This window comes from Cyprinus carpio, chromosome B5 (assembly GCF_018340385.1).
Source record: "Cyprinus carpio isolate SPL01 chromosome B5, ASM1834038v1, whole genome shotgun sequence".
Lineage (NCBI taxonomy): Eukaryota > Metazoa > Chordata > Actinopteri > Cypriniformes > Cyprinidae > Cyprinus > Cyprinus carpio.
Window position 1 is genome coordinate 6,845,923 of NC_056601.1, and position 24,823 is coordinate 6,870,745.

Below are 24,823 nucleotides of genomic sequence, written 5' to 3' on the forward strand. Positions count from 1 at the left end.
CAGAACGAATCATTCAGTCCGGTTTTGTGAACCGGTTCAACTGATTCATTGAAGATCGCATTAAAAAGGATTTGTTCAAGAATTTAGCATAACTATGAGGTTCACTGACTACTGGAATACATTCATCCCAGCCAAAATTGTTTGTATACACCAAAACTTATTTGTATGTATTTTTAACATACAAGCAACAACACCAACCTACAGAAGTATTAGTGAAATATTGTTTGCCTCCCTTCCTCCAGAAAACTCTCCACAGTAACCCGAAGTGCTCTTGTCGGGCTAGGAAATTATTTAATCCATCACAATTATTATTTTTTATTTAACACAACAGACTTCTTTTAGGCACGTACATAATGTCTGTTTCCTCAATAATTGCAGTTATGTGGAGGTCCATGAGGTCACCAGCCCACAGTGGTGGGCGTGAGGGGGCAGTTCAACAAGGCGTAACTTTGTTTCGACTTTCCTGAAATTGTAGGAGATCAACCAGTGAAAGTTTAGGGGATGTGCAACAGCTGAGAGAAGCAGACATTCACATTCGGAGGACTATTCTACTGTGAAACTTGCACTCGCAGAAAAAGTAAGTTTACAACTGCTTCTGCTTTGCTTTATTAAGCTATATTGTATAATCGAATTTTTGCTTACTTCAAAGAAAATCGTCGTTGTACTGAATATTATGCTTTAAATGCGTTACCTGACATACGGCACGTTTCCTTGTAAGATAGAAAAGAGAAAAACAATGATTTTAATGGTTACATATGACGTCATGCTAGAGTCAGTGGGATAGGATGCAAGATGTATATATACATACAAGATAAAAGAATACACTTCTGAACATGCCCCTTTGTCTGTGTGATGGGCTTTACATAAATTCACTTTAGACCAATCACGTTTTTAAAAGAACTGCCACATAGGCTGCTATAGATAAGAAGATGGAAATTTGGGCTAATTCATTGGGACTTCTGGGGTCCGTGTCTGTTTGCCACATGCATTTGGACAATCCTGAGACCCTGAAAATATTTTGAAAGATTTATTTATGCTTGTGTAATTTAGTTTAAGCATTTAGTTTTAGTTTATGTTACAGGCTTCACCATTTTGATGTATTTTTGGGCAATAACTTTTGAGCATGTTTGAGAAAGTGAGCGGAAGTCTTAAAAAGTGCTTTTGTAGATGTGCCTCTTTTATCTTGGAGTGGCAATCTTAAGGGAACCCTTGGAAGCATGTTACTCTTTTGGCTTTTAAGACAGATGCTTATGTTCCATTGGGTACCGTAGAACCAAAATGTCTTGAAGATTCACTTTTAATCATTTTTTCTGCACAGTTGGGTTCAAATATTTGAGAACTATGGCATGTATTTAGCTTTTTAAATGTAATAATATATTAATAATATTTATTGTCAAATTATATTATCAGCATTAGAATTAGAGTTAAATGAATTGGAAAACAAGCATTGCACATGCTCATGCAAAACCTGATAAGACATGTATGTATATATGTATATATTTGAAAATGGCCTTTTGTACAAAAGACTTCACAATGCCACAAATTTGCTTACTTGATTTAAGATGTAAAACTAGTGTAGAATCCTAAATAATTATGATCCAATTAACATCCTAAAACACTCTATGTTTCTAAATTTAATTTTTAATTTTTCAATTTGAATTTTGTTCTCCACTTTGCATAAAGTGTTTGTCACCCCATTCAGGAAACCAATTACTTCATCTACGCATGCTTACCATACTTCCATCAGCACATCCTCTTGTGTCGCTGAAAGAGAATATCTAACATCCCAATCAAAGTGTCATCTGTCAAACTTTTATGTGCAATTAAACTGTATTTTCTGATAAGAACGTGATTCTTTTCCTTGATATTCAAAGGGAATTTTATATTTGATGTAGGCTGATTTGGTGATTGATGAGAATTCCCATGCTATTCCCCTTGAGCTCATGACTTTGATAAAAGGGCTTTTGATTAAAAAAGTAAAGATAAATGACCAGCTGGAAATCTTAAAATGCATGAATCACATCTGTTAGCATCAATAATGTCTTTCTGTGCTGCCTTTTAAATAATAACAACAATAGAAACTACTTCCATTGCTTCACTTTTACTTCTTTTATTATTTATTTTAATTTTTTTTTTTTTTTTTTTTTTTTTTTGCAGGCCATAAAAACCTTCTGAGTCTCTAACATTATGATGACCCTCTGGTCTGTGTCATTTGTACTATTGTGCGTATGGAGATTCAGTTATGCACAGTATGAGCACTTGGGTTACCTCCCTGGCTACCAAGACCCCGCACAGGACCTTTATACTGCTCCAGAGCTTCCTAAAGATATACCCAGGATACAGCTACGTCTGGCAGGAGAGAAACGCAAGCACAATGAAGGGCGTGTTGAGGTCTTCTATGAAGGGGAGTGGGGGACTGTGTGTGATGATGATTTCACCATTCACACAGCCCAAGTTGTATGCAGAGAACTGGGTTATTCTGAAGCAGTCTCCTGGTCTCCATCATCTAAATATGGAAAGGGAGAAGGTAAGCTAGTGTTCAGAATGATATAATGTGAAAATGATGCATTTTTCGCAATTAAAATGACTTGCAGTTTAAGAAATAGGCTAGTTCACCAAAATGTACTCACTCTCAAGCCACATAAGATGTGGATGAGTTTACTTCAGAAAAGATTTGTAAAAATTTTGCTTTATATGGCTTGCTCACCAACAAAGTGAATGGGTGCCATCAGAACAAGGGTCCAAATAGCTGATAAAGCGTCACAATAATTCAGATTCGTGTGAATTACTGTGGTGTTTCTGTCAGATGTTTGCAGTCTTATTTTGATGGAACCCATTCACTGCAGAGGATCCATTGGTGAGCAAGTAACATAATACTGAATTTATTCAAATCTGTTCCAATGAAGAAATGAAACAAACTCATCTACATTTTAAAAAGCCTGACAGTTGAGTACATTTTAGCAAAATTTCATTTTTGGGTGAACTATTTTTATGATAGTACAGGTTAGTACAACATGTCCATGGACACCTTTTTGACTTCATTAAATAGTTTTAACCGAACCAGTGTTGTGACAAATTAATTTTTTAATGAACAAACATTGTGTAGACTCTTAGGTAATAAAAGCTGCATGCATAATAATTATGAAAGAATTAGCAAAACAGTGAATGTCAGCAATGACAATTTATTTGTTTTTAGGCCGTATCTGGTTTGACAACGTCCACTGCACGGGGAATGAGAAGAGCTTGGCCCAGTGTGAGTCTAATGGCATAGGCGTGTCTGATTGTAAGCATACTGAGGATGTCGGGGTGGTTTGCAGCGACAAGAGAATCCCAGGATTCAAGTTTGTTAACACCCTTACCAACAACATCAATGTAAGTGAATTCAGTATAGATGTGTTTCTTCTGTTATTGTCAAAAACTATTCAGAGGCGTCATGCCCATTTCATTTTTTTAAGGCAAATGGATTGTGAATGCAGCTTCCAAAAGACACAGATATTTTTACAGTTATGTGACACGATTATTGTAGGTACAAAATTAATAGTGGCCCAAAGCTTTTTGGTGAATTTCACTTGTTTTGAGGCCAAAATATGTCACTTATTGAGTGTGTGTGTGGTTAGGAGAATCTGTGCAAAATTGTTCAAAATATTACTTTGTCAACACAACACAACCAGTTTCAGCATTTAATGAGAAATGTATTTTATATCTAATTAAGTGTCACCCTTTTGTGAAAATGACTTTTGCAGCTGAACTGCATTCTAGGATGTCTTTCGTAGGTGCTACACAACCTCTGATTCACAAATGCACTGTAAAATACCAAAATAAGTTGTAGTTTAACCTTGCTGTGTTCAGTCCTGAAGGTTTAAATTAGTTTGATTCTGTAAACTATAGAATACATGGAGGAATGAATCGATGCAGAACTTATAGGCCTAAAAGTCATAATATTCTAGAATAGCAACAACAAATGTGTTAATAATGTGTGTTTTTAATTTGGTTCATAATTCATAATTGGGTCTTATTGGCATTCAAGTTTTCAATCTGGGCCCAGGTGCAGGTTTTTGCTATGGGCCCCTCAAGAAATCATTTTCCAGGCAGAGGGAACTAGGTGTGGGATGCCTCTTAAACTATTGTTGCTTTTTTCCTTTTATCACTTTTCCAATTTTTTTCCATTTATTTTCTCACCCAGAGCTAAGTAGCTTGGTTGCTAGTCATGAGACAATGGAATGTTCCAACGCCTTTTTTGCACATTTTTTATGATACCCAGATTTATGCTGTCTAAAATCATTTCTGTGTCCAGTTAAGAGTAATAACAGGATTTGTCCCCATCCTCTGTGTCTTTCCATGCACAAGCTGCTCAGAGCCGGCAGTGTCATCTTGAAAGAATGCATTAAGCTTGCAGTGAAATATTTCATAATAGTCGCTCTTGTAAACAAAGACAATTGTAATTCCAGCCACAGACTCTAGAAGATGTGACAAATAAGATTTCAGAAAGTCTGATTGTAATTCTTAGTCAAAGCCAAATGGAAACCTTAATGAATGCCATTCTGAACATTCATCACCACTCTAATTTGCAGCAAGAAAATATTTTAATATACTTACAATGCAGTTTTTAAAAAGTTACCTTTTGTGCCTGAATTTCATTTCAAAGTATTATCAGAAATATATGAGTCAAGGAAGGGCTAGGGGGAAGTCTAGACATCTTAGATCAGCTTCTATTTGGTCTCCAGCTGAGAAACCTAAAGAGAAAGCCAGAGTCAGCTTTTCCATCTACTGATAGCCTGCACAGGCTCCACATTAAGGCAGTTAAATCACAGGGAGGTTTACCATAATGCCAGCCGTATTCAAGTCATCTGGGAATGTTCATAGGCAGCCCACTGTGGCCTTCCTCGGGTTAAAATGGGAAAAATGATGTAATGTGTAAGTGTGGTGGAGAAATGGTGGAGGAGAGTCCAAAGTTGAGACTTCAAAAGAACAGGCAGACTAGTCTTGGGGGGAATACATGAACACTACATTTTCCAGGTAGTGGTATGGAATAACTGTTGTCATAAAAAGTGTACTATTTTTACAGTATGTGTAATAATACACGGATCCACTTTATCAGATGGCACAGATCAAATTATCTTGTCCATTTGTTTTAGACCAAAAAACCTGATCAAATATTCAATGTACTTTTCTGAACCCATCCAAAAAAGCTGCAAATATTTATGTGCCTCAAATATCCAGTGACCCTGTGAACATCCTGTAAATCATGGCATTACAAGACTTGTTTACAGTAAGACTAAGAGGATTGGCTGGTCAAATCTGTGAATATTTTTTTACAACCTAATTTTATTTTGAATAAACAAGATGCTCTCCCTGTTTGGAAAGAAACACATTTCTGTCTTAACCACTCTTGGATGGTTTGGCATGGTGATGTACATGACAATGTTAATGTGTTTCGTCTTGGAGGAATAGATCTGCTACGCTGCTGCTGCTGCTGAGGCAGAGCAAGTACCGAGACTTGTGTCTGCCAATACATCCACAACATGCTGCTGTGAGCATGTAAGAAATACTGCTGCTTCACATACAACATATATGAAATAATCCTCATAGCATACATGAATCACCCCATAGCAGATCTATACAGGTGGAGCTGGGGAAGGTGGAGGGTTTCTGAAGCGTGCTGCAACTGCTACAGCAAGCTTTAGCCAAGTATTTGAATGTTGAGCAGCAATCCCATTGGCTGCTGATAAAAAAGAACCAGTCAACTGTGCCATGTGATGATGTCACTATGTCAGACTGAGTTAGACCTATCGGACTGCTCCATCTAGAGTTTCATGGCAGAACTTTGGATGGTTAGCCAGTTATTGTGTTGATGCCTTTACTCCATTTATTTAGCTGTATACACCAAAACTATATGAATCCATTTTGTTAATTCTGATAAATCCAGGCAGTCCAAGCCCTGTATAAATCAGAACCAATGCTCTTGTCCACCATTATCATGTAAGAGTAGGACACGCAGAAGCAGCTGGAAGCCTGTACTATGCAGACATTTGTTATGCAATACCTTGATTACACTCACAGGGAGTTTGCGCATTTATGGGGTTCAACAGAGCTCAGGAGAAGTTGCATTATTTATTTGTTGAAGAGTTGATGACTGTGTTTCTTTCAGCTATCGAGGATTATAGAACATCCACAGTGATACAACATAAAATTCTAGTATTTTTAAGGTAAGAAATGCTTTTTAGAAATCATTAAGTTTTGTTAAAACTTTTACAGCAGTTGAAGATAAAAATGGTCACCACTACTTAATCTTAGACAGATGCTGCTGATCAGCTCGGAAACTCTAAGCCATTGTTTTTTCTAGTGACTAATATGTTCCTCATCTGTGGAGTCTGGTCCAGCATGTACAATTATTCTTACTCTGCAGGTTCCATGAATCCACAACCTTTTTTCCAACCTATACTTAACAGATATTCTTAATCTGTCTATAAGCATGTCTATTATGTAAATGTTATGCAGTATATTCCCTATACATTTCCTGCACAAGGTCCAAAATGTGACCATGTCATTCCTTACCTTTGGGTAGATAAAGGGTAATATTCTTGGTTAAAAGGAGTCTAAACCACATTTGAGGTAATGAGCAGCATGCTGTAGATGCTCGATGTGTGTCATATTGAAAAACAAAAAACTTAATATTCCTCAAACTATGCTACATTTCAATGATCTGTCATTTGCTCAGTTAGCAGTTTCATTGCTATCATAAACAGTTTAGTTTCTGTCTCTTTAAGTCAATTTTCATTGTTTATTGATCTGCTTCTCCTCCCCTACAATTTCCGTACTTAAAGGGAATGACTCTCCCCATTAAGTAGGATGTTTATCTCTTAAGTAGCATGTGTCATCTCTGAAATTGAAAATCAAACCACAGCTATGTGACTAACAGTGTCATTTACAGTGAGAAGAGTTGTTCTTTCAGTCTTAAGCCTAGCATTCAATACTTTGTCGTCTTTCATTCAGTATAGCATGCGGCTGTTGTTTGTGGCTTTTTGTAGAACATTTTGATTTTGACCCAAGTGGAAAAACAAATTTTTTACATTCCTGAGGATTCCAAGATTTCTGTAGATGTAAAAGTTTTCCTTGAAAACCGACACCAAATTTCAATGTTGTTTTTTCCTCAGAGTTCTTAGGAGACTGTTAGGTCTCCATGAATTGCTCACAGAGTTGCAGTCAGTAAAAGAATAGAAAGCCAATTAAACATGGGCACCAGATCAGTGGAATGGACCATGCTACTTTAATCTTGCTATTTTAGGAAACAGATAATCATCACTTGTGCTTTGGCTCTCAGTCTGTCTAACAAGACAGACCAGGGCAGTTGTCCAGCAAAGTCCAAGTGTTGTTTGTTAACTGCTGTCCATCTACCCTGTTTTGAAATGCTCAATAACAGACAAGTATATGTAAAAGCATTTTGTTAACAAACTGTTCTGTTATAAGTCAGGGGAGGGAAACTGCTAATAGGAAATGGGCTCCATCTGCAGAGGAGGCATTCTTTAACATGTTTTTGCAAAGAGTTGAAAAAAACAAACAAACAAAAAAAACAATAGCCATCTTTTAACAACAAAAGGGTTTTTTCTAAGACAGACACCATGTTCAGGATACACTTTTTTTGTTATAACAATGCCTTTCATCCATTTAGCTTATACCAATAATATCTACCATTTGTACTCCTTTTATGGATTTTTCGGGATTCATTAAAATGTTCTTCTTCAGTAAAGTTATTCAAAGTAGTTAAAGATGCAAAAAGACGCAAAAATCATTGCTGCAAGTTTTTTAATGTTAAAGTTTTACATTTTAGTAGCTTTTTAGTAGCTTTTTTGAATGACAATTGTGGAATAGTTTTGTTATTTGCATTCTGTTTAGATGCGGAGAACATGCTGTCTCACTCTTCTTCTCATTTAAAGGGAAAACAATGTGGGCTGTGTAACATTTTCTTTTTCACAATCCGTCTACCGGCCAGTGGAAGAACGCCTGTCAGTTCACCACTTGCGCCTCTGACTCCTTCTCCTGTATGAGCAGTAGGAGGGTTCTCTTTTTTTCTTTTTGAAAGACAGACTAGCCTCCTGAGACGCTTACTTACATCCACAGAAGGACAAGCCCTCACAAATCGATATCCCAGCTGCTGTATTTTTCTTTCCTAGCTACAAAATCCCCTCCTCTTCCAGTTACCATGGAAGCCAGCCACACGTGTTTAGGAAATCTTTTTCTTCCTCTTTTGTGCTAATAAATCACACATCAGGTGTTTTTTTCTCCCAACCTGTTTTGAAACCTTCCACACTGCCTGTTTAGAAAAGAGTCAATTAAAACCCCATGTAGCTCGGATATGTGCACTGGTCTTTGAACTCGCTGGTCAAGTCACAAAATCCCTCAAAAAACTACAAAGTTACTTTCTTACAACATATGGAAAATCACTTTTTGCATTATTCATCAAACAGTGTGTTATGTAACATATATAAAAATTCATGATGCTTTGTTGGGATGATTTTTGTTGCCTTTATATGCCATTTTAGTTGATGTTTTCCTGTAGCTGTTTTATTTCAGCCTTTGATGGGAATGCTTTGTTGCATCACACTGTAGCTTAGATAACAAAAACTGTTTATGAAAAGTTTACTTGGTTTTGCGCCAAGTCATGGAAACCGCTTCTATATTTTGATGCCTTTTGCTGACCAGAGAGTCCTATTTAGATTTTGGAAACGCACAGTTCTTCATTAAATCCATTCAATCTACAGCTGTAACTCCTTGGTCAGAGACATTAGAAAAAAAGACTAACCATTCCATTCACAAAAAAAGCATTTCTCTTCATTTATAGAAATACCATTTGATGTTTTTGAGTGTTTGGTTGTTCAGTTGTCCGTTTTGTTTTGCCACGTTCATCCAATACAGACTTCAGCTTGCATTAACTGCTTGATTTTTTTTATTTTTTCATCTAAAACATTATGTTGTTGGGGGATAAGTGGTCACCACTTCATATTCTTCTATACATTTAAAGAAAAATGATGTTCTACAGCAATGGTTCTTAAACATTTTTCAGGCCAAGGAGCCCTTTTACGCCTGGCCATAGCAAAGTAATTCTGTTTTCTTTTTAATTTTACTTATTACAATTGTATTGTGTGAGAGACAATACAAGACAACTTTAGCATCTTTAGCTTTGGTTCTAGTTAACTTTATTACACATGTACTACTGTTTAAGATTTTGGGGTCGGTACGATTTATTTGTGGTTGTTGATGTTAGCAAAAGTCTTTTGCGCTTTCCAATGCTGTATTTATTTGATCACAAATAAAGTAAAAGCTGTAATATTGTCAAAAATCATTACAATTGAATATAACTGTTTTTTTATTTTAATATGTTTATTGTTTTAATTTAATTTAATATAATTTATTCCTGTGATGGTAAAAGGCTGAATTCTCACAGTCACTACTCCAGTCTTCATTGTCACATGATCTTTCAGAAATCATAGTAATATGCTGATTTGGTGCTTAAAATGCACAAATATTAGGTCAAACCATTTTTGGCAAACCTCCGATGAAGACTCTTGTTCTACATCATAAGGTTAAAAGGTCACTGGAATGTTTAGGCCCCTATATTTGCTGAGTTCAGCATCTCATACAGTCTTTCTCAACTCAACCCACATGCTCTCATTGCATAGGAATCTACTGCTAAAGCTCTTCATGTAGTCTTAGAGTCTACATAAATGATTTAGCTTTATTCCTTCTGACATGTTTACAGTTCATGTAGGCCTACAATGATCAACATTTGAATTGGATCAAAACCTTTCATCAAAGTTGTCCTAAAACCTTATACTCCCTGGAAGAATTTGGTGTTAGTCCATATAGTTAATGATAAATAAAAAAAAAACTGTTATACAAATCTAATGTCATTATATGATGAAGTACCGTCTGATATTCAGTGTTGCATAAGATGTCCTCCATGTGCTACAATTTTCCAGACTCTCCAGTAAATTTGGGGAAAGAATTTCAACCACACACCTTTGCCTGATTATCAAGGTGTCTGGGATTATTTGATGTGAGCTTGAAAGCAGTAACCTCTTCTTTGCCTTTTTCTCCGTCTACTATATACGTCAGAACCCATTAAGTGCATTTTTACAGTCTGGCTACAGAAGTGAATTGTAGTTGGCTTAAGGGTAAACGCGGCTGGAAGTTTTTTTTCACAGGTGGAGCAGGTCAACAAGTCCTGCTGATAGGATGTTTATAATGAAGTGAAGAACTGTAAAACCCATTTAGTTTTATAGTAGCTGTGGATAAAATGTCCAGTTAAAAGTTTCACAATGTGGGTATATTAAATAATGCTGACTTAGAACAAATTGAAACTTTATGCGTTCAGAGGGAACCTTGTTAAATATGTCTGATATGTCAATCTGGCCTGAAGTTTGTCACCCTGGAATATTTTTTATTTATTTTTTTATTGCAAAAACAAGAATCATTGTATATCATAAATCGACTCAAGTTTTACAGTAAAAATACTTGTTTTCTTTCGCCCCTTAGAGTCTAAACATTCAGGTGGAGGATGTTCGTATACGCCCCGTCCTGTCATCATATCGTAAGCGCATCCCAGTGACACAGGGCTATGTGGAGGTGAAAGATGGAGGCAAATGGAAGCAGATTTGTGATGATGAGTGGACAGACATGAACAGTAGGGTTATCTGTGGCATGTTCGGCTTTCCTGGAATCAAGAGATACAATACCCGTGTGTACAAGTGAGTTCTCAGTTTCTCTTCCTTTAGAATATACATTTTTTTCTACATAAAAGCAAAAGTAACTTTGGTGACCTCAGAGAAATGTAGAATTGTAATATTTTACATGGAGGTACTCCCTTTGTGGTAATAAATATCGTACTCCAGTCAACTCCCACCACGACAGCAAAATGGAAACACAGTGCACATTGAGTCTTTTATAGTTCGAGACAATAAAAGACAACTTTAGCTTTGGTTCTAGTTAACGTTATTACACATGTACTACTGTTCAAGATTTTGGGGTCGGTACGATCTTTTTGTGGTTGTTGATGTTAGCAAAAGTCTCTTGCGCTTTCCAATGCTGTATTTATTTGATCACAAATAAAGTAAAAGCTGTAATATTGTCAAAAATCATTACAATTAAATATAACTGTTTTTTATTTTAATATGTTTATTGTTTTAATTTAATTTAATATAATTTATTCCTGTGATGGTAAAAGGCTGAATTCTCACAGTCACTACTCCAGTCTTCATTGTCACATGATCTTTCAGAAAATCATAGTAATATGTTGATTTGGTGCTTAAAATGCACAAATATTAGGTCAAACCATTTTTGGCAAACCTCTGATGAAGACTCTTGTTCTACATCATAAGGTTAAAAAGTCACTGAAATGTTTAGGCCCCTATATTTGCTGAGTTCAGCATCTCATACAGTCTTTCTCAACTCAACCCACATGCTCTCATTGCATAGGAATCTACTGCTAAAGCTCTTCATGTAGTCTTAGAGTCTACATAAATGATTTAGCTTTATTCCTTCTGACATGTTTACAGTTCATGTAGGCCTACACTGATCAACATTTGAATTGGATCAAAACCTTTCATCAAAGTTGTTGTAAAACCTTATACTCCCTGGAAGAATTTGGTGTTAGTCCATATAGTTAATGATAAATAAAAAAAACTGTTATACAAATCTAATGTCATTATATGATGAAGTACCATCTGATATTCAGTGTTGCATAAGATGTCCTCCATGTGCTACAATTTTCCAGACTCTCCAGTAAATTTGAGAAAAGAATTTCAACCACACACCTTTGCCTGATTATCAAGGTGTCTGGGATTATTTGATGTGAGCTTGAAAGCAGTAACCTCTTCTTTGCCTTTTTCTCCGTCTACTATATACGTCAGAAACCCATTAAGTGCATTTTTACAGTCTGGCTACAGAAGTGAATTGTAGTTGGCTTAATGGTAAACGCGGCTGGAAGTTTTTTTTCACAGGTGGAGCAGGTCAACAAGTCCTGCTGATAGGATGTTTATAATGAAGTGAAGAACTGTAAAACCCATTCATAGTTTTATAGTAGCTGTGGATAAAATGTCCAGTTAAAAGTTTCACAATGTGGGTATATTAAATAATGCTGACTTAGAACAAATTGAAACTTTATGCGTTCAGAGGGAACCTTGTTAAATATGTCTGATATGTCAATCTGGCCTGAAGTTTGTCACCCTGCAATATTTTTTATTTTATTTTTTTATTGCAAAAACAAGAATCATTGTATATCATAAATCGACTCAAGTTTTACAGTAAAAATACTTGTTTTCTTTCGTAGATTCTAAACATTCAGGTGGAGGATGTTCGTATACGCCCCGTCCTGTCATCATATCGTAAGCGCATCCCAGTGACACAGGGCTATGTGGAGGTGAAAGATGGAGGCAAGTGGAAGCAGATTTGTGATGATGAGTGGACAGACATGAACAGCAGGGTTATCTGTGGCATGTTCGGCTTTCCTGGAATCAAGAGATACAATACCCGTCTGTACAAGTGAGTTCTCAGTTTATCTTCCTTTAGAATATACATTTTTTTCTACATAAAAGCAAAAGTAACTTTGGTGACCTCAGAGAAATGTAGAATTGTAATATTTTACATGGAGGTACTCCCTTTGTGGTAATAAATATCGTACTCCAGTCAACTCCCACGACAGCAAAATGGAAAGTACACATTGAGTGTTTTATAGTTCTAGGGACTCATACATGTTTTAGTTTTGTGGACAAGTGAACTAAGTTATCCAATATAAGAGTTTTATCACTAAACTATTTTTTTTTCTGAATGATGATGGACTGTAAATATGACTGTAAAATACTGTCTAAAAAACAGGACATACCTTATGATATTGGTTGAGAGAATGTCCAAGTGTGCATTTTCACACTTTTAGTAGTGTTTCTAAATGTAGCTGTAATTTTTCCCTTTTTTTAATGTGAATATATTTCTTTTTTGGACAATACAGTAGAGGAAAACTTTACTTAAAGCCTTTATGCATTATGAAATTAATTTTAATGCATTAATAATGCCTTCTAATGGACCTTATAATGCATTGTACAGTCTCATGAATAATTGTAACCACAATTTATACATTATAACAGTTATCAGTTCATTGTTACACTATGTGTTTTAAATTTGGTTATAATTATTTACAACAAGATATAATGTATTACAATGCACATTATGAATAATTATAATGCATTATATACTTTAATAACCCTTTATAATGCATTATACATAAAGGCTTTAAGTAAGGTATCGCTGAAAACTTTTTCCGTTTGATTCTGTTGATCAGCAATTCCAATTTGTTTTCCCAAAAACATTTTGATTAATTTAAAAAAATTTAAATAAAACTTCCTTTATCTAATTTGCTATCTTGCTTATATCCAAAAAGTGCTTGACACTGTCATACCATAACAGTCATTTTTTGTTTGACAGACATTAATCTTAATCTGTTAGCTGTTGGTAGGAAGCCTGAAAGAAAATACCTTCCTTTGGAAATAACAAAAATAGACATGCTGCATTTCCAACAGCACTGGTCAGAGAAACCACTGGTTGCTTCTCAAGCAAGACTAGGCAAATTGACCCTATCTGAATCACACCTTGAAGATGCAGATGAATCTCTGCAGTACTCCTGTTAGAAAATCTGCAAATAAATAAGAAAATCTGCAGAGGGCAAATCAAACTTATACTTTCTGCAAAGCTATTACATTCCATACTGTGTTCGTATTGTATGAGTATTGCAAGAGTTGCATAAATCTTCATGAGCACTTTCATAACTATGTGGAAATCAGGACTAAAACGCCTAGTTAGTAATTAATCTGCTATATGAGGAATCACATAGGCTCAATGGAAATTAAAGCTTTATAGTTGCTTGTATGATCTCACTCTTCGGCTAAGCTACGTGCTTCCCCGCACATGCTTTGCCTTATGAAATGTGCAGGCGCTGTCTGTTTTTTTAAACCGGTGCTTGATGTTGGGGGGAGGGGGGGACACGTAGCCAAAGGCAGTAGTTTTTTCAGCGTGGAGCCAAAAAGGGCTTCTTTTCAAGTATCTCTGTCTGTCCTGTGGCTTTAAACTGTGCTTTTATAAGAAAACTTGGACTATCCTTTCAGAGTACCGTGCATGAATGGCCCCTGTAAATAACACGGCTCTTTCCCTGGCTGGAACAAGCAGGCGATGTTCTCAGATGATAAAGCACTGGCGTGGAAGTATAACAGCTTTCCCTACAGCTGTTCTCGCAAACAAAATAAATCAACTGCCTGGTTATATGTTCAGACTTCTTTTTTTCCATCTTTAGATAAAATCTTTGAGTTAAATGCTATGTCTAGCATTTCCTTTGTGTCTACCAAAGCCTATGTGTGTGTTTGTGTCCACATTTGTTTTCCCAATGGGGTTGCAGTAGGGATCTGAAACAGACTTTAGTCTAAACAAAAAACAAATGTGGATTGTGTATTTTTGTAAATGAGGGCCAGTGTACTTCTAACAGCGAACTGTAATCATCATGGCACTTCACATGAAGCTTGTTAAATATTCTGTTTGTAGGATGATCACCATTTTTCCTGCAGGAATATTTGACGTCACTTCAGCAGTGCTTCATCTTTTTACTGTTCAATATGCATCAGATCTTCATTGCAGTGATGGATCATTACTAGCCATATTATGATTAGAATCTTCCACTTGGGCCTATACATGGGTTTTGTGTTATGTGTTATGTTTGTTCAGTTTAATTCTTAAGTTCTCTGTGCTTTATTTCTCAGGATGTTTGCCCGCCGGAGAAAGCCAGCATACTGGGATTACTCCATAAATTGCACCGGAAATGAAGCTCATTTGTCTAGCTGTAAGCTGGGCCACATGCTCGCCATCAAAACCAATAGCACGTGTGAGCAGGGCACTCCTGTGGTAGTCAGCTGCGTCCCTGGCAGAGCTTTCGCCCCGACTCCCATGGCAGGATACAGGAAGGCCTTCAGACAGGAGGTGAGGCCAGATTATGCATTTCTTCCAAAAATACAAGAAGCCACATGTCCACATGAGGTATTGCTTTGTGCTGAACTTCTGACTCTCACCTTTAAGGAGACTATTAAGTGAACGGAGCTCAGCTCAGCACAATTTATCAACATGGTGATAGTGAATCTTGAGCTAGACTAAGCGGATAATTTAAAATGAATAATTTCTTACTTATTTAAAGATGTTTATATGGCAAAAGTGGTAGTTTTCGAGTTTAAGTTGCCGCAAACTGTGATTATATGAATACTAATGATAGAAAGCGAAGACGAGGATATTTTTGAATCCCTAAAGCACTGTGATGACAGACATTCTAGCCGAAAATGACATCACTCTTTCCAAATTATATATTTAAGTAGTCCATGTGGAAGCTTGCCCGTTACATATCATTCAGTGAGGTCAGTGAGTTTATTAGCATGCTGCAGATCTGCACTATTTAGGTGCCTGTTGTATATCCCTGAAAGAATTCCTGCAGAACATATACATTGATTTTATGGTTAAAGGAATAATACATACAAAAATGAACATTCTGTCATTAATAACTCCTCCTAATGTTGTTCCAAACCCGTGAGACCTTTGTTCACCTTCAGAACACAAATAAAGATATTTTTGATGAAATCCAAGAGCTTTCTGACCCTCCATAGACAGCAATGTAACTCAAATGTTCCCAGACCCAGAAACGAAGTAAGAACATCGTTAAAATAGTCAGTGTGACATCAGTGGTTCAGCCATAATTTTGCAAAGCTAAACTTGTGTTCTGAAGATGATCAAAGGTCTTATGGCTTTGGAACGACATGCGAGTGAGTAATTAATCATTTGTGGATGAACAATCCATTTAAAGATGAAATATTACATGACTATTATAATGTTCCAAAAAATGTATTTAAAATAAATTCTTTCTATTTTTTAACTATTTATCAAAGAATCCTGAAAACAGTGTACCATGGTTTCCACAAAAAATATTTACATAACAACTGTTTTGCGGGACAGAAATGGTTTTATTAACTTTTGTTATGCTTTTAATGATGTTAGGTTTGTGATTTCTTGAAGCTTGCCATGTACATCTGCCATAAGAGTTGCCTGAATTTCTGGAAAACTTCTCACATATGAATTTCCTTCAGTTAGTTATAACCAAAGAATTTCAGCTCTTCTGCTAAGAGGAATTATTCTCTTCCTCTTCCTTCACAGCAACACCTGGTGCGCCTCAGAGGTGGCGCTGTAATTGGAGAGGGGCGTGTGGAGGTGTTGAAAAATGGAGAATGGGGCACGATCTGTGATGACAACTGGAATCTCGTAGCAGCTACTGTGGTGTGCCGTGAGCTTGGATTTGGGAGTGCCAAAGAGGCGCTTTCTGGAGGTCTACTTGGACAAGGTGCATAATATAGTTGAACTGATCAGAAGGTTCTAGACAGAACATTACAAACTCTCTGACTTCCGTGCATTTGCTTCAGGTATTTTTGCAATAAAGTTGTAGCAATACAAGATTAAAATCAAAATATTTTAAGAATAAAGTCAAAATAGGCTCAAAATTATATATATATATATATATATATATATATATATATATATATATATATATATATATATAAAATCTTATTTTTTTCATATAGATTTTTTTTACGTGGCGTTAGAACTACTCTTCAGTTTTGACATCGCTATTCAGTTTTAACATTTACAGAGCATTTTAGTAGAGTTTTGCGTTAGCAGCGCAAAAGGTTGTTGGTTCAATTCCCAGGGAACACATGTTAGATAAAAAAAAATGTATAGCCTGAATGCACTGTAAGTCGCTTTAGATAAAAGCTTCTGATAAATGTAAATGTAAAGGGTTCTTGAACTACTTAAAAGGATTGTTTAACATTTTTGCATATGAAACAAGCATTACATGATGAACTCTTTTATGTTTTTACTATTAGTAGAAAACAAGTTGTTTTGAGTTCTGAAAATTAAAGTATGTTTTTATTGCACAATGACCTCTTATTTGTAAAAAATCTGCAAAAATTTGTTTTTATGATTCCATATTGTATTAACATTTTGACACATTCCTGTATGAACAAGTACACTATTTTTCCCACACAAATGGTTCTTGAACATATATAGATGACTTTATATATTAGGAATATGTTTTATATTTATATGATCATTATGTTTAGGGGTTTTCAGACCCCTGGCCTAAATAATTAATACATTATTTTGTAGCAGTACCACCCACCCACCATGCTATGGCAGTTAAAGGTGTTTGGGTTTGACAAATTGCATGGTTTCATGTTTGTTTTTGGTTTTTAAGATTCTTGTCATACCTTTAAACATGCTTTACTGTTTGAGCTTTAGGAAGTTTTTATGACTAAATATGTGTTTATGACTATTTATGGGTGTGTCTCTGTATGAAAACATTTTTCCAGGAATGGGCCCTGTACATATGAATGAAGTTAAATGTTCTGGCTTTGAGAAGTCTGTCACTGAGTGCCCCTTCAATATGGACAAAGATTCTGAAGGCTGCAGTCATGAGGAAGACGCAGGCGTCAGATGCAATGTTCCTGCCATGGGCTTCCAACAGAGGGTAAGAACTGCGTCTGTGGTACCTTTAAATGACTAAATATTGAAATGCATTTTTACTGTCATAGCATAACATAGCCACTGTGCTCTTCATTATTGCAGCTGCGTTTGAGTGGAGGTCGTAACCCCTTTGAAGGCCGTGTGGAGGTTCTAATGGAGCGCAACGGTTCTCTGGTGTGGGGGACTGTGTGCGGTGAGGGCTGGGGCACTATGGAGGCCATGGTGGTCTGCAGACAGCTCGGCCTGGGCTTCGCAAGCCATGCTTTCCAGGTATTTTTACTCTCAAAACCTCATCAGAAATGGAGATTTTTGTCTCACATTACGGATTAACACACACTGTGTTTAACCCTGGGTTACAGTAAGGCATGTCTATCCCTCTTACCAGATCATCCCTTGATCTTAGTAAATTGGATGTTGGTCCTTCAGGGTTTTCCAACTCCACACTACTATTCAGCTCTTTTTTTATAAGCAGGGATGGTGGAAGACTGCTGTTAGTGAAATCAAAGCTCTGTGTGGGCTGAGGGATTTTCAGTGACGCCCTACTGTGATTTCCGTGTAAGCAAAAGCTTGAGAGATCACTACTTGAGTAGGTTTATCAAAACCAGATCATATCAGTTCTGGAATGTTTCAAGGCCTTTATTGATCGTCTTGTGTCAACGTGATTTCTTTTGTGCACATTAACTTTTCCTGCTGGTTGTAAATAAGAAATCGCAGCGTTCCATTGCTCAGGCACGTTGTCTATGACATCGTTTCTGTCAATTCACAGATGGGATTTTATAAACAGAGCCGACCAGTGTGCCTTCTAAAGAATGTCCCCTGACTCTGTTTGTCAAATATGTCCATAAAGAAACTGTTTTTCAGTGTTTCTCCCAGCAGTGAACTCTCTCTACTGACTTGTTCTGAGTCCAAGATGAAATTCTTTCTTTTTACAGCCTGGGACAAATGAGTTACTGCAAGAAAACTTATGTACTTGTATCTCTGAAGTCTGAAATGAATCCCAGTTCTGTCAGAGTATGATGTGTTTTCACGTTGCTTTGATCCGTTATGCACAGCTCTGCTTGTGAGAATGCTGGTTCTGATAGAGAACAACGGAAATTAGTAGAACAGCCAGCTGTTTAAGACATGTCTGTTTTCCTCAGATTAACCTTCTTAAATACATGCTTTCTGATGTCTGTGTCTGTGTTTACGGTTGCCATGAGAAACCATTTCTCCCTTCTGGTTTGAAAGTGTTAAACTGTTACACCTGGGAAGCGTTTAAGAGAGTTCAAGACTCTCTGTTCCAAGAGGAAATTATAGATCTTATCAAATGGATCTTAAATAGATGATAAGCAAGAATGAAATGTTGACTGCCGCAGGGTTGGAAAAAGAAGGAGAGGTTTGCTTGTGAAGATATTCCTGTTACTGTTGATGAGTGATTCATGACTGGAAATGGTTAAAAAATGTAGACTGTGTTTGTGTTTCTTTTAAAAAATTAAATAGTTGGGATAGGCTCACGACTTGAAAGTGTAAATAACTTCCTGTAAAATATAATATCAAAGAAAATATTTTGTCACCCTGGGTATTGAGTTTAACTATCCGATGGGTACTATTTAGCGTTTTGACTTTTCCACTGATTTGCTAAGCTAGGTCTAGGTCTTTTCTCCGTTAGAACAAACACGTCCCTTAGGTTCTGATAGGGTGACATGCAATAGCGCCATCTTGTGGTTATATTCCGTCTTCCTCTGTTGACTTTTTCCCTCCGTTTAGTTTTTTAACATCTGCTCCTTTGTAAGGCTACATTCATTGCATGGATTTTTTTCTGCTTGCTTGTCTTACAACGACGCCTAGTGACTTGAATGTAATTTCACAGAAAAAGCATTGGAAAGTGATATTCACAATCAGCTTAATTTACGTAATATTACCAATAACAGATGAAGATGAGTATTTATGTTGAATTACCTTTTATTTTTAGATTTTAAGTTTTCATTTTAAGTGTAGTTTTTGTAATTTTGCTGTGTACCTTTTTTCAGTTATAGTATGATAATATGATAATTCAAAAGTGCTTTGTGGTTAAAAAATGTATAAGTTTTAAACATACATTTTTGAATGAGTAAAAATGACTGGGTACATCTTTAATAATGTAACAATCTGTCTAATGATAAACACTGTGTTTATATTCAGTGTATCTGCACCTCCTTTAATTTCCCCTGTGGATTGGCTGAATGTACTGAGGTGTAATTATGTGTTTATATAGGAGACATGGATCTGGCCCGGTGCAGTGAATGCAGATTCAGTGGTAATGAGTGGGGTGAGGTGTGCAGGAACAGAGATGTCTCTCTCCCACTGTCTGCACCATGGAGAATATCTCAGCTGCCCTAAAGGTGGAGGACGCTTTGCTGCTGGAGTTTCCTGCTCTGAGAGTAAGATTATTATCATCATATTCAAATACTCAGATCCAGTTACTGTTATATTTTAAGTACTTCTATACATTTTTATGTCTTGACTTTGAGAGTGATTCAGTGGCTCCATAATTCTTGTGACTAATGTACAGCTTATTTGTTTCTGGAGAAACACTGACCTCTACTGGTCACTTTAAAAATAACATACAAGCCTGTTATGTGTTTGCGTTGTATTAACACTAACGAACTATACAGCATTTTACAAACTACATTAGGGAAACAAGTTTTTGGTATGGGATACTTTGTAAAATGAATTGACAAGGCTAGTTTTAAATCTTTAATCTGTGAGATGTTAAAGGAAGAAACAAAATGCAAATGTTTTTAAATATGTATATTGTATTTCATTAACTAACTGCATGATTTTTACTGTACATTTCTGACATATAGACATCACCTTGACATAGTCACCCCTGATAAACATTCTGAGAAACACTCATTTTCTGTCAAGCTGCTTTGCAAAGATTTGTATCATGAAAAGCACTATACAAATAAATGTGAACTGAATTGTTTCATTAATGGAATGTCTTAAAAATAATGAAGAAACATGCATGAACCAATATTTTTTAAAAGCACTGACAACTTTCAACATCTGTTTTAAACCTTCAGCTAAGTGTTTTTTTTTGTGCCCTGCAGCTGCCCCAGATCTAGTGCTCAACCCCCAGGTGGTGGAGCAGACCACATACTTAGAGGACCGTCCTATGTTCATGTTACAGTGCGCCTATGAAGAGAACTGCCTGGGCTCCACTTCCAGTTCCACCCCAGCCAACTCCTATCGCCGGCTCCTCCGGTTCTCCTCCCAGATCCACAACAATGGACAATCTGACTTCAGACCCAAAGCCTCCAGAGAGACCTGGGTTTGGCATGACTGCCACAGGTGATGGGTCAGATAACTGATAACTGAAACCATATTAATATGATTTCTAAAGCATCATGTGGCATTGAAGAATAGAGTAAATTCAGGCTACTGAAAGTTCAGCATCACAGAAGTAAATTACATTTCGAAATATATTTTTAGACAGTAAACTGTATTCTTGATCAAATAAATGCAGCCTTTTAAGCACAAAAGAGTTCATTCAAAAACATAAAATAAGGTTACCCACCACAAACTTTTTTTTTTTTACTGTTACAGGCACTATCATAGCATGGAAGTATTCACCCACTATGACCTACTTAGCAACAATGGCACCAAGGTGGCAGAGGGACACAAAGCAAGCTTTTGTCTGGAGGACTCGGAATGTGATGAAGGTATGAAAGCATGTGGCAGTTTTTGTAGTTCACAACTGAAAAGAATTTCACCTCACTCTAACTGTGTATTTTTTTGGATTGAATTTGGTATTACATTACAGTAGTGCGATGATATGCCCTTTGTATTGTTATCTTTATTAGGAATTGAAAAGAGGTACGAGTGTGCAAACTTTGGTGAGCAGGGGATCACAGTGGGATGCTGGGATACATACAGACATGATATTGACTGCCAGTGGGTGGACATTACAGATGTTAAACCAGGAGACTACATATTCCAGGTAATAATGTCATTTCCAAAGAAGTAGTCATTTTAGTACCAAAGAAATTCTTTTGAATCGTATTACCCTGGCTCTTGGAAACGGACATTGTGATTTATTGTTTTTACTAACTGTATTCACTCTTTCTGACAGATCGTAATTAACCCCAATTATGAGGTTGCTGAGTCGGATTACACCAATAACATCGTCAAATGCAGATGTCGATATGATGGTCACCGTATATGGATGTATAATTGCCATATAGGTAAACAAACATTTATGACTTATGTCTCTTCACATTGTCTTGTTATGAAAATTACTTTTTCGACATGCAGGATTCATTTTGGATGTGACTAGTCCCCTCATCTTAACTATGAATATTTCCTGTGAGGTTTAACTACCAGAAAGTGTTTAAATACTATTTTAAACATTTTATTATTTGAAACTTCTATTTTTTTTTTTTTTTGTAAATGTAAAATGTACATTACCATTGAAATATTTTGGGAGTTTTTTTTTTTTTTTTAAGAAATACTTTTAATCAAGAAGTTTGCTTTAAATTTCAAATAATTTCTGTTGTATTGAACTTTCCAAGAATGTTCACAAAGAATTTTCACCAAAATATAATAAACAGCACAGCTGTTTTTAACATTGATAATAATAAGAAATCAATCATATTTGGATCATGTGACACTGAAGACAGGGGTAATGGCTGCTAAAAATTCAGCTTTTGCCATCACAGGAATAAATTACATTTTAAAATGTATTTATTTTGAATTGTAATAATATTTCACAACATTGCTGGTTTTACTGTATTATACTGTACTTTAATTTTTATCAAATAAATGCAGCCTTGTAGATTTTCTTTCAAAAACATTGAAAATCTTGGAAACACCTTAAAAAAATGTGAAGTTATATAATGCAAATGTTTGTAAAGTATAGTACCCTGGTATAGTGGTTTATTGAACATCATTTTGATTCTGTGTCTCTTTTAGGGGGCTCCTTTAGTGCAGAGACAGAAGACACCTTTCCTGGTCTGATCAACAACCAGGTGACCCATAGGTAAAAGAGGGGCGCTGAAGAACATCCAGAAACTGCGGCCAACCAGTTAGATCATCAAGAGCCCTGAACCACTACACCTCTCTAGAGGACCTTTCATCTCTCAGCAGTAATTCCATGGTACTCTTTCTACTATGCTCAGTGTCACCACATAGCCAGCACAGTCCTCTACTGTATCACAGGACTAAACATCCCTTTTTTAAATTGAGAACTCAGATTTGAGACAGGAACTGACTCTGAAAACAGCTCTTTGGCTGAGATTTACAGACTGAAATTCCCTCTCACCGCTGAGCCAGTAGCAATTCTGAAACCTCATTCTTTCTCTGTTTGCTGCTGGTGTTGAAGATGAAACTGTGGATAACTCTCAAGTGAGCTCACTTCAGACATGAAAGGAACTCTGGTGCACTTTTTATTTGATATTTTTTAACTTGACAGGACTTGTGGTTTAGGTGTTTTGATAAGGTGAGAGGACTTTTCTCAGATGAGTCTCCTAAAAGAATATTACACAAATCTACACAAAAATAAAGGCCTGAAGAGAGACCATTTCCTTTTTTAGTGTCATGCATTTCAGCTATATACTTTGGCATTTCGAAAACTAAGCTGATGACTTCGGCTTATAGATATTATTGGTTATTATTTAAGTACTTTATGGGTTTGTAGTGGAAACAACCAATGCATTAGAAAGATATAATGAGCCTTACAATATTTTCTATCTATGTCCAATTTCAAAAGTATTTTCAGAAATGATATATTGTTACATGATGAATTGCAGTGTAAGAAAACTTTGAATATTCCCAGTAACCTTAAGCCTACCAGTTCAGATCAGCGGTTCATAAACACTGGCATCCTAGGAGCAGGTGAACCTGTGAAAACTCTAATATTAGTTTAGTTTTGGATTTTTCCAGACCCTGTTCTCATTGTTATTTTGAACCGACAGTGGAGGATCTTCATGAATTATTTATGCTAACCCTTACCAAAAAGTAGTATACTTCAAGTTTATTTTATTAAGTATACTTAAGTAAAGTTCAAGTATATTTAGACTTTTTGTAAGTATAAGTCAAGTATACTTAAATGTCATTTTAAGTATATTTCTGAGGAGTACTTAAAGCCCATTTCTGAGAACTACATAAAAAGTAAACTAAAAGCATACTTTCCTATTTTTAGTTTAAAAGAAGTATACTAATAGCACACTTGAATAAACTTCTTTTTCGTAAGGGAACTCAATTGAAACTGACTGCAAACATCACAAGCGGTCTGATCCATTCCAACTATTCATACGGGAATATTCATTAGCATTACATAACTTATTTTAAGACAGGGATTTCAGATGCTATTTCATCATTTCTTTGTTTTTCGATGTGGAATGTCTTTCATTTGTTGTCTGTCAGTGGTGCTAACATAGTGTTATCCTCTGTTTTTTGAGGGACCATATCAGCTAATTTTACATTATGCTTACTTGAATGGATGTAAAAATCATGGATGTATGCGATGTAGCGTAATAAACATGCATTATTTGGCAAAGAAAAACAATATATGGTGAATTCGCTTAGCTGTTTTCCAGTGTGAAGATATTTTGTATTGCACCCTCTTGTGGTGTATTGCAATATGGCAAACACGTTGTATTTAATGCCATATTCACTTTATCCACTAAATGGTGCTCTAACAAAATTAAAAAGGTGGAATTTTGGACTCTTCCGTACTTAAGTACTGTTTTTGTGCAGTATGCAGTATGTATCAAAAGAACAATATATACTATGTATACATATAACATATAACAATGTATACTGTTTCACATACTAGTAGGCAGAATGCAATATACTGTACACCCGGTTTGCAGTACAGGAGTATTTCATTCGGAACAACAAAACTCCTTGCAACCTGAAACTTGTGTTTTACTTGGACACCATATAACTCAGCTTATGTGAAGATTAATGTCTGTTTGTACTTTGCTTGTTAAAGCATTGAGTAGTTTATTTAACAGGCTTATATGTGCTTCAGATGATTAATTACATATTTGTTTTTACAAAAACAACATACATAACATAGGGTAAACTTATACACCGGTGTCACTGAATTTGAGCATATTTAATTTCTGTTCGGTTTAACGTATTAAAATTCTTGTAATAAGGGCTAGTTTTGAGATTAATGTTTTTCGCTGTAGGGGATATGGGAACAGAGCCATTTCCTCTCGATGACAGATAATTTTCCTTGATTTTCCTATTTTATGTTGGAGGT

The 24,823-nt window shown here is 36.0% G+C and overlaps 1 protein-coding gene across 3 annotated transcripts; it reads left to right on the forward strand.

Moving 5' to 3' along the window:
- Positions 1–430: 430 nt before the first annotated feature.
- LOC109052274 (lysyl oxidase homolog 2B) lies at positions 431–23,131 on the forward strand. Of its 3 annotated transcripts, XM_042723960.1 has the most exons (14): positions 431–577; positions 2,158–2,527; positions 3,197–3,372; positions 10,534–10,745; positions 14,796–15,012; positions 16,228–16,411; positions 17,439–17,596; positions 17,695–17,862; positions 19,826–19,991; positions 20,664–20,904; positions 21,160–21,275; positions 21,417–21,553; positions 21,686–21,797; positions 22,525–23,131. In XM_042723960.1, exons 2-14 carry the CDS (start codon positions 2,188–2,190, stop codon positions 22,593–22,595), a joined length of 2,298 nt encoding a protein of 765 aa, XP_042579894.1. In that variant the 5' UTR covers positions 431–577; positions 2,158–2,187; the 3' UTR covers positions 22,596–23,131. The 3 variants fall into 3 exon arrangements, with proteins under 3 accessions (XP_042579894.1, XP_042579896.1, XP_042579895.1); XM_042723962.1 differs by lacking the exons at positions 431–577; positions 2,158–2,527; positions 3,197–3,372 and adding an exon at positions 5,748–6,206; XM_042723961.1 differs by lacking the exons at positions 431–577; positions 2,158–2,527; positions 3,197–3,372; positions 10,534–10,745 and adding an exon at positions 12,324–12,537.
- Positions 23,132–24,823: the final 1,692 nt, after the last annotated feature.